General features: G+C 37.7%; 1 protein-coding gene across 1 annotated transcript in view; it reads right to left on the bottom strand.

Moving 5' to 3' along the window:
• anos1b (anosmin 1b) overlaps window positions 1-11,192 on the bottom strand; it is a gene marked incomplete at its 5' end in the record, with an annotated part of 41,766 nt that extends 30,574 nt beyond the window's left edge. The window contains 4 exon segments of the mRNA XM_014007382.1: window positions 981-1,165; window positions 1,938-2,145; window positions 2,774-2,836; window positions 11,145-11,192. Coding sequence (XP_013862836.1) covers window positions 981-1,165; window positions 1,938-2,145; window positions 2,774-2,836; window positions 11,145-11,192 — 504 coding nt within the window.
• Between the last annotated feature and the right edge of the window lie 242 nt (window positions 11,193-11,434).

The following is an 11,434-nucleotide window of genomic DNA, read 5'->3' as shown; positions in this document are numbered from 1 at the left end:
ATGATGATGATGATGATGATGATGATGATGATGATGAAAAGATGTACCAAAAAGATGCTATTCAGTGCATCTCTTGAGTCTTGGTAGATCTAACAGACCAGCAGCTAACAGTTATGCACTAAACAATATATCAGATGAACACAGTTAGTGTGGAATTCCATCTATTAATAGTGAAATGAAAAGATTTGCCCAAATTATGGGTAAAACTGCCAAAGGCCCACATGTTTTCTCTCACTGACAGTGCAAATGTAATCACTGCCTACAAGCTGCTCATCCACACTCAATCACACTCACCAACACGCGATCTCATCTATTTAAGTCAATAATGAGCGTTCAGTCACTCAGACCCAGTCGGTGGAACGACTGTGGCTGCCTGTGGTTCTGTTTTAAGCTCTGCTTATTGACATAACCTCACACAGGCGCACACACACAGATGCGCGGYGCACTCACACACGTGGCGTCGTGTGCGCGGACGCGCACGCACGTCGGTTTACCCTGGCAGAGCGTGGGACTGGCTGGGGTGGAGAGGTTTAGACAGCGAGGCAGCAGACTGATGAGGTGGAAATAGAGTCTAGCATCCATCTCCATAGCTGAGATGTTGCATCATTCCAGGCAAATTGAGAGTTATGAGGTAAAGATATGTTACAAATGTTGTGGTGTTGCTCCGCTGTTAAAGGCAAAGGAAACCATTTTATGGCTTCAATGACTCTCCTACTATCAGTTTTAGCAGTTCGAATTAATGACATACAGCGGAGTAAATCCYATTTATTTCTGGCAGTCAGTTTATTTATATTACTAAACCTCCTTTCAACAAAGCTTGATAATAAGGGATAGTTTATTATTAAAGAAATCTCTTCAGCAGTCACATTATACCTCGTGTTACTCCCCTGCTCTGTGATTTCTGTTTGAAACTTGAGTGATTTCCACACGTTAAAACCTTAATAAAGCCGCGCTGACATGCTGCTATAGTAGTTATTTACCATAGCAACAGTGGCCCACGGAGAGGCTTGGTCTTCACTGGGGTGGATGCCWACGTTCCAGCGGGTCTGAAGCATGTAAATGACAGGCTCCATGCTGACATTGAACTTTGACACCCACGCCACCTTCACACGCCCCTCTGAATCCTCCACAAAGTTGATCTCTCTGCGAGGCTTCAGAGGAACACCTGCAAGAACAAAAGGAGGGGGAAAAATATTAAATAAAACGTACTTGACCATTTTCTAATGTKAAACAAAATCCATACATAAAAGGAATTAAAGTTTTCGATTACACACTGTACAAACTATGTGTGTTACGAATTAAAAATCAATTAAAAGAAGAAAATGGCAAACAGCTCAATATGTCTCCAGAGCTATTGATGGAACATGACACCGTAACAAAAGTGTGACCAATTTTTCTAATTCCCAATTTCTACACTACTGTTAATATTTAGAGCTCTATTACAATATCAGCTCAGTCAAAAACAGAAAACGGCTAAATAAAAATAGAAATGTCCAGGTTTGAATCATGCAGGTTTAATGCAGCAGCCAATTCCTAACCACATCTGAGGCAATTCAACCTCAAAGGGACCATCTGGGATTTCAGATGTAGTCAAACAGGGAGTTTTCTAAARTCTTTATGTCATTAAATTTAATTCAGATCATTTGCCAAACACATCTGATCAAAGCAGATCACAATTAGTTTGTTTAAACACCATCTTTACAAGAGCCAGATGTCAGGATGAGTATTAGTGAACCTTTAAATGATAAACTATGTTCAGTGTTTTTTTGGAGTTTTTATTTTTATGACAAGCAGCATCTGGTGTTAGCATTTCACCTGACACAGTTATAGCATTACAGGAAAACGCCAATGAAGCCCTTTTCAAATAAAAAAAGTCATCTTAATCGACATCATCTTCGAATCAGCCGAGGTACTTGACAGTATCTGGAGGGGTTCACCTTTGTATAAATTGGCTGGAGCTTGACAAGTGTGTCCGCAGCCATTAAAGCAGCACTTTCTGGAGGACGGACAGTCCCGGTCTAAGGAGCAGCTCTCCACGCAGGCGGCGGCGAATCCCGTGGCTCGCTGGGGTGGGGGGCAGTCTCCCTGACGAGATGACCTCAGAGAGGCCAGGAAGTCTCTGCTCGTTACACACTCTGTCTGCTTCTAGGAAAGGAGACGGGGGGTTCTGCAATTATTGTTAAAGCCATTATTATTATTATAACATCAATATTTAAAAGGAGGGTATCAAAGCAAGCAGGAGAGGTGAAAGTGTTTCCSCTCTTTGGGTAAGCTCCAACCGAGTGCTTGAAATCTACCCTCGAGAGTTCCGTCTACACGCGCTTTGTGCGATTGTGTACATCTGTGCGAGTATTTCTGCGTCTGCTCACATGGCTGCAGTTCAGCGAGATGTAAACAYGAGCTTTAGCTAATAGCTCTGAATTACCCTGTGGTCCTCACCAGGCAGCCAGTCAACCATCCAGACAGTAACATGCTTCAGCTATTGTGATGAAAAAGTAATCTATCTAAAAACCGCAGCAACTGGCTCTACAAATAATCATTTGGGGCCACACACACACATATACAAAATACACAAAACACCATCGTGTATACATAGAAAAGCTCTGTTATTTGTGACACACATAAACAGGCTCAAGTAGAGAAACTCACAGTAAAAACAGCTTTATGACGCCAACAAAAGCAAGATTTTTKTKTGTGTGTGTGTGTGTGTARGAGTGACAATACCACCAAGGCTGCAGTGACTGTCAGAAACACACACATACATTCATGTTACCTCACATGACTTTGGAGGGAGCATCTTCCTGGTTTCCCACAGTTCTTTGCACGGCTGAAGACACTGCACATAAACAAATAAACAGATCAGCAAAATCACAAATGAAGGGGTTTTAAAGTTGAAGCCCCCCCACCTTTGAATAATTTACTCGCAAATAGCAACATGTGGGAATTACGTTTTAATAAACCACTTAACAAATACACCCAAAGCTTTTCCATTAAAACAGCAAAACGGTGAAGAAACAGATAAGAAAAAGCTTTTAACAAGAACAAATTAAGTGTTACATTGTTATATGATTTCCAGCAGCGGATTTCATCATCGAGGCCAGAGGGAACTAAAGAAAAAAAATTAAAACACACACTCCTAAAGCACACACTCATCTGGTTTGCCACCTCAGTGAACTAGTGAATGATGGCTCTTACCAAATTAAAACCAGACAACATATAAAAACTGCGGTTTCACCCTCAACCTTCTCCCCCACACTCCTCGTTTTTCTCTGCCTGTCTGTCTCCCTCAGCTTCCCGCTGCGYCTGGCTTCAATCATCCCTCCAATCTGTTCCATCCCACTGATGTTCCAAAAAGAAGAAACAACGTTTTAAACTGGCATTAAAAAAAACTTTCATATTCGCACAAATACAAAGACTACCATTGGACGAAACAGACTAATTATTTATGTCATCCAGCCCAAGTAGATTGAAACAGGCCCAGCAGCAAACATGTGAAAACAAATGTGTTTATTCTGTTGAGATGAATGTTGGAGGGATTATAGCAGCCCTGTTGTTTTAGGAATGAACCTGTTGTTGTTGTTCTTGATTCACTGGAATAATATGTTCTCCCAGATGTCAGAAGATTAAACAACACATGGAGAGGAACAGGACTTGTCGCATCTCATGATAACATAAAACTGTTACAACGTTTTCAAGACAAAGCCAATAAATCCACATCTGATTCTTTTTTTTTCTTAAACATTCCGAGAAACAAAACAACAAAGACGTTGCGTAAAGGAAGGATTATAGCTCATTGGTTTTTATTAAATGTTTGACATGAGAGAAGAAAAGAAGCTACACCCGAAGTTTCCCCTGTGAGAATGAGACCCGTCGGCCTCAATTTCATTTTGCGGTTTGTTTTTTCACAAAAAATAAATGGATGAACCGTTTATTCTCCTAAGGGTAATAACTGTTATCATAAGGGTGATTGTAAGTGAAAGTATTTGTTCTTATGCAAAAATGCTTTTTACAGTTTTGACAAATTAAGACATTATCATCCACCCCTCACAATGGTTCATCCCACAGCCTCCTACCTACCTTTACGAGGTCGTAAATGATAGAGAAACATATAAGACAGCTGTGCAACAGTAACTACCCTCTTAAGATTAATTGAATAAAAATTAAAGATTACTGTCCCTGTGCGTGTGCGCCCCAGCTGCTCTGGTTTCCTCACACAGTCCAAAAACACACGTGAAAGGTCTCCGTCAAACAACTGCCATAAACCATGACTGTTTTTGTATTTTTATATCTGAATTTTCTATTTGAAGTACTTTGCTTTAATAAATGCAACGTAAAAAAAAGGTTAAAGACAAAACAACTGGACTTTAATTCTGAAGTTGAAGATGTTTCACTTCCCATCCAGGAGGCTTTTTCAATTCAAATTTATTCAAATAAATTCAATTTCAATTAATTTATCTCAATACARTTCACTTTATTAAAGCTGGCAACTCAGCACACTCCAGACTTTGAATAGACCATTTCTTAGTTAGAAATGTGCATGGTGAAGCATAGCTTTTCCAGGTCCCAGGTCAACTAAAAACTGAGGTTTGCTATATGAAAATGCTATTGGAATTGCGCAAACTCAATAAACTTAAAAAGCAAATTTGGATAATTAAGAAAAATCACGTCTATGATCCTAAAGTAAAGTTTAACACAAATCAGTTTAGAGCAAATACATCGGGTCTGTATAACAGCGTAAATTTACCTGTTGAACTTGTGCAATTACAATGGCATTCCCAAAGCAACCTCAGTTATTTCCTGGTAAACATGAGGTCAGCCCGCTTCGCACATTGACTGATTTGATTTGATTTATTTATTTAACAGGAAAAGATGATTAAAAATCAAGCCTGACTCAGCATAATTGCTGTTTTACAGGAGGTTCCTGTTCTGCAGCACATAAAACACTCAGATATACAGCATCACAATCACATCATTATACACCATAGACACAAAGACAAACAACAAACAACATTAGTGATAATTTCTAACTATGAAATGGTTTATTGAGAAAGCCTCCTGGATGGGAAGTTAAACGTCTTCAACTTCAGAATAAAAAAGTCCAGTTGTTTCGTCTTTTAATTTTTTTTTCTGTTTCATCATGACCTGGATGACTGAGAATCTTCACCGGCATTTTAATAAATCTGGTTAGAAAAACACCATTCATTTTAATCTGTAAGCGTGTTCATAGTGTTTTCTTTAAATGATTGYTTTTATTTCTGCGGTGCAGAGCTTCAGAGCTTCCGAGGTGTTAAACATATTTGTGTCGTATGCATCATTTTTATAAAACTGATACAGTCGGGAGAGGAAAGTGTGAGGGGGGAAAAAAGGCTGAAAATATCTGTGGTTAGAAGGAGGTTCAGACATTCAAATATCACTTGTCTGCAATAAATCACAGAAAATTACATACACTTCATTTGTGGAAGAGGTGCTGAGAGACAAACAGACACTGTTGGACTTGAAGGCGACACGATGAGTTATGTGTGTGAGGGAGAGTGCAGTAGACCCAGCTCAGGTCAGAGGTCAGCAGTGTTGCTGTTTAACACACCAACACATGTAACAACGGAGCCTGGATTAATGACGGGCTGAGGATGAATGGGTGCTCAATTTGCTCGGGAGCTCCTCGGATATCTTTGCAATAATTAATCACGCACAAGTACGCACACACCTTGCCTCTCAGCCCTCCTCTGCTCTCTCCCGCTGCTTTATGGCCTCACCTGCCACAATAGAGGGATGACAGCCACACTCTGCAACAGGGGAGGAGAGGAAATGGGTGGTGGTGAGGGTGAGGGGATGGGATGGGGGGTTCAGAGTCAACGGAGAAGTGAGTGTCAGATGAGAAGGAGAGAGGAGATGAAAGACAAACAGTGAAACAGGTCCAGAAAAAAAATGAGGGGAGGGAGTGAGAGTCGGAGGAAGGCAGCCACCAGATGTGATCGTTCCCCTCTAACAGTCACTTGAGTCTATTTCATTTTGTTTATATTTACACAACTTCACATTAGCTGTTTGTATTGTGTAAGACAAAAAAATCTTTATCTATCATATAAACAAAAAATAAATAACTTAAATGTAAAGTAGTACTAGGGTTTTAGGACAAGAAAAAGGGCAGAAAGTGATGGGAATGATTTACACTGAAGTGAAATGGACTTGAACTTGAGCAGGATGCAAGCTGGATTTCAAGCCTCTGTGACATTCAAAATGTGGGGATTAATGTAGTATTAAAAGATACAGTATTATAATAATAGTATCAATATACAGAATAGGAAGTACATCCTAAGGTTTTATATATTTGAAGAAACAAGAGGGATGTAAAGATTCACTCCTGCTCCAATTCAATTATTGATTTTAAATCATCAATATTTTAAATTTTTGTTTCAACAAAATGAATTGTAGCCATTTTATAATGAATATTTTCTTTTCGTTTACCATTTTACAATTATTTTACCAACTGCAACGGTCTGCTGTCTTATTAGCAGAATATAACTTCAAAATAAATAAAAATGTCATCACAAACTCTGAATTTTGCTCCTTTTCAGTTGACCATGTGGTGTTGTGTGTTTTTGGCACAACATTATTATTATTTTTATTGTTTTAATTGTTTGTCCAAATGAAATAAATCTAAAAAAAATTGGCACAAAGACATAACTTATTGTAACGCAATATCGATGAAATAAATTCATTTTCTTAATCGATTCACATTTTAAGCAGTTATAATCAATTATTAATTGATTCTTGATTAAATGTTACATCGCTTTAGAACAAATTAAAGTAAATGCAATCAGTTTTATTCAAAACAACTGAGCCAAAATGCAGAACATGTAACACTGAACACACCAATGTAWTTTTTGTTTCTAGGAATTAAGAGTCTAAATATCAGCTAAGTGCAACCAATCAACTGCACCTCATTAATTAATTAACATCAAGTGTGTCCCTCTATAAAAACAGAAGTTTGGATAGTTGACTGCTTTGGATCTTTCAGGTGTGTATTAACACAAGTCAGTGACATCAGCACTGATTTTATTGAAGAGGTTGGTGCTGCTTCACAATCTGGAAAGGGTTACAAAGCTATGTACGAAAAAATTGGTGTCCATTATTTTACAGTGGAAAAAATATATTTCACAAGCAGGAAATATTCATCCAGAATGACTGGAGATAAATCTAGGAAAAGTACGAGAAAGTTGCAGATTAACAYGACACCAACATGACACCGTGTGCAAATTAAGGAACACCGAGTAATCTATTAAAAAAACTGAGCAGAGTAAGACAAAGTGCCGSACTGCCCTGTGGGGCAACTGTTTGATAAATGATCCTTACAGGGCAGCTTTCTCTTCTGTCTGTTCCACATCAGTGAACACCAAATCAGGAAAAACACATAAATTTGAAAACAAGACAATGCAAACGCATCATTTAGACAAAATCTTGTAAAGTGACTGCAAAATTCTAAAATTTTAAATACTAGAAAACCCACTTAGTCAAAGGTTGTTGTTTTTTTATAAAAATCACCTGAATGAGCCCAGGACCTAAGAAAACATAGTGTTCTCCTCAGTCATGTTCTTCACKCTAAACAGTGTCATAAAACTGATCAACAATAAGAAGAACATGCTCAAAATAACATGAACTGTGAAATGCACTCAACAAAAGTTAATAACAGCAACATCTGAGGAAYGACTAAGGACGGCATGAAAAAGGGTCATAGTACCTCTGCTCTTTTGTTCAGTATGTTGGGCATCCTGCTGTCTTACACACCTGTTAACCATTACTACACAAACCCTAAGCGTGTTTATGATCTGTAAGTGTATGAAAAAGAGAGAGATAAAAGACAAATGAAACAGAGAGATGGAGGGACGGAGGGAGAACTGGAGTTTAGTTGTTGTGAGCTCACATGTGTTTCCAAGAGACAGTGTGGTGATGATGTGACACAAACCAACCATATGTGTTAGCCCAACATCTGCTTAGTTTGTGAGTCTTCAACGCAGAGGCTAAACACCAATGTAAGAAAGGAAAATACAGACATGAAGCCCCACAGTTGTGGCTACCTGTTACTAGTGTCTTATTTTGTCATTTCCCTTATCTTGTCTTAATGTCTTTGCCAAATAAAGATAAGAGGATATATAGTAAAAGTAAAGTTTTGCTACGAAGGAAATAACTAATTTACAAACTAAAAAAGGGAAAGAAAAAGCTTAGAAACTCATTTCAACCTTTAACTTTTGTTCCATGGGAAGACGAATTGATTATCTGTACTACACATGTGGGTTGCACATGTTAAAACCCAATGAGGACATTTCGGTTCAGCTCTGTTCCAAGTTTGCATAAAGACCCAAAGGAAACTGGGGGAGAACTAAAATATTAGTCCCCAAATTATTCTGCAAATGTCTTTGTCAGACATTCTTCAGTAATATTCTCTGCCAAAAAGGCTTTATGAGATCCTGAACTGGACTCAGATTCAAATCAAATCACATTTTGTCAAATTTGCCTCCACAGGGTAAAAAGCTTGAAATTAAATTATGCAAGTGGGCTTTCCAGGAGACAAGAAGAATCTGCATCTTCTGATCTTCTGRCATTATATTTTTCAGCGTTAGGAGCAAATAGTACAGCTTCGATCTAACATGAATGCTCTTCAGAGTTAATTTGAGCTTTTCTTCAAAATTAGTACATTCTAGTAAATTGCCATACCATTTATTATCCATCAAATTTGAAATCAGCGACAGACTCGAGTCCTAAATAGCCAACAGCAAGCAAAAAGCTGTTCTTGAATATCTCTTCACATTTGTACACTTGATTACTAGCTCGTTTAAAACTAGTGTTGAACTCAAAAATTCCTAACCTTGGACTGATGGATGAGGCCTGGTTGAGGTTAAAAGTTAAAAGCAAAGGAAACCCATGAGCAGTTTTGCACGGACAATGTGAAAGATCTGTTAATTACCAAACTTGTGTTTTGCCAGACCCAGATTCCTCACTAAGTACGACTCACATTTATGGCTCATTTCTTGGAGTAAACCAATTATAACACATTCAAATACATTCAGCTGTCTGTTCATTATGATGATAATTATAGGCGAAATTGAACAGGTTTGGGTCTGAGTTTTAAATGGATCCGGACCAACAAATGTTCTAAAGAGTTTCATGAGACTTGTACATGAATTTATTTATTTTTTTAGCTTTTAAATGACTCCCTTTTCCTGCAGTTGCAACCAGCAGTGAAGTCTGACAAATGGCTTTAACTACAGAACACTGAGCTAATTTGGACAACGTTTTAGTACTGCTTACTTTGGAAGGAATAACTGCAAATATTATGCTTGATGTACCACATTTTGTGTAAAATATACTTAACTTGTCAAGCCTCTGCCCAAACATATCCTTCGATCTGCCAAAATTTTACATTTCAGTAGGAATTCCAGCACTGTTAAGTAACTAAAAAGTTAAATATCCTAGCTGCTAAAACTTGAAACTCCCTCCCTCAGCTAAAATGGCAACAGCTGAGCTCACCATCATGATGCTCACAGTGAACGGCATGTAGCATCTTGTCCGTCTGAATGTTTATGTGTATTCAAAGATATACGTAGGAGGAGCTGTGATGGGCTGTGTGAGATGTACAAATCTCATTTATTTAAAAAAAAATTTCAGGCTCAGGCCTCTCCTGCAAGAAATTTTTGATCCCAATGGGATTTGCCTGGGTAAATAAAAGCAGTTAGGAAGATGGATGGATTGTTTACAAGAAGATATTATTTGGCTCTGTGGTTTGTAAGGTGCAAAGGATACAAAAAATGTCCAAAAGATAGCATAATATAAATGTCTTTTATTAATAATACACCTTGAGCAATTAAAGGGAACATATCATGCAAAATCAATTTAAAAACATTTTGTTGTGTAATTGGAGTCTCTAAGAGTGAAAAAGAAAGTATTTGTATATACATGTGAAAAAAGAAAGAATTAAAAGCATGATGTATCTCCTTTAAGGCTTATGAATTCCTCTTGTACAATTTGTTGTTTTTGCCTAGATTTGGCCATTATGTGCTTTTCTATTATAATTTATTTTATTTGGCCTACAATGATGACTTTAAGGAAATTGGCTTGGTACATATTCAACAGACTGTAAAGCATTAAAAATTAATAACTTTGCAATTTAATCAAATCTGTGCTTGTCTGAGCAGCGTCTGATAGGAACATTTCAGAAACTGAGCGGAAACTGATTGGTTAAAGCAAGTACAACACCAAGAAACATATATTAAACATCRAAAACAGTATAAATAGTAAAATATTTCCAATATTATAAGACAGACTGTGTTGAAGTCCAAACAGCAGGATCAGAAGTACCAAAAAGCAAAATGTGGATTAAACAGAAGTTACCATAGTTTAAGGTCAAGCGAGCTGTGAAGGTTTCTGCTGCTGGTTTGAGGTGGTGGGGGGTAAAATAGTTGAAAGTAAAAGTTTGATGTTTTGCTCAGTGTGGTATCCCTGATGTTTTGCTCAGTGTGGTATCCCCCCGCATTGGTCTGGTGGTTGAGGTTGCTTGGGGGGAGTGTGCTCTTGACTGCTGTTGACATTAACCCCTGCTGACCCTAATATAAATGCATGCACACTACTGGTGTGCGCACTGAACAGCTTCTCACTGTGCCTGTTTCTGTTTCATCCAATAGTTTTACCCTGTTATATGAGCTAAAGTACAACTCAGGTGCTTCCATCTGGGTTCAAGATCTACAACTGAAAATAATACCCTAAGCATTTATTGATTTAAAACATTGCATTTTAATTCAAAACAGAACATTTTTTTTGTATTTGTTTGCGAAGAAATGAGATGATTACAACACAGAGAAAGCTGGAAAAGCTTGATAAAATTGCAGCTAAAAATAACAGTGCATTCAAACTCCGATGGATGAGCAAAGCAAAATAGTGCTGACAGCAGGAGCAGAGAAATGTTTTTACTTCACAGAGAAGAGATAAATAAAAAAACAGCTCGGTTGAAAAAAAACATGCCATTTAATTATTTTTTTATTATGTCTTTTTTACACTAGGGCCATTTTTTGTGTAAAGCCCTGTATATTGATAACTGGTAAAAGTAATGATTGGATTGAGGTTATGGTAAAAGGAGTTATTAGTTTTGTATTTACCTGAGCGCAGCGTCGATGGTTTTCACACCAAACCATAACTTGGGCACTCTGAAAGAAAAAACGAAAGAAAAATCAAAACAAGAATACAAAAAAAACTTATTTTTTTCATGTGCATTTTTCCTCTGGATTTAAAATAAAGGTCTAACATGAGAGCAAAAAAAAAAAAGCTAAATATTGTTCATAGAAAGGCTGACTAGCTTACACGACCAGAGCAAATAATTAAAGTTAGTCAAACTCATCTTTATTTCTCCTGTTATTTACACAAGTGTCTCCTGGGTGAAAAAGGGTTC

This window comes from Austrofundulus limnaeus, unplaced genomic scaffold (assembly GCF_001266775.1).
Source record: "Austrofundulus limnaeus strain Quisiro unplaced genomic scaffold, Austrofundulus_limnaeus-1.0 Scaffold41, whole genome shotgun sequence".
Lineage (NCBI taxonomy): Eukaryota > Metazoa > Chordata > Actinopteri > Cyprinodontiformes > Rivulidae > Austrofundulus > Austrofundulus limnaeus.
The sequence above is the reverse complement of the archived record's forward strand: the minus strand, read 5'-3'. Positions and strand labels throughout refer to the sequence as shown.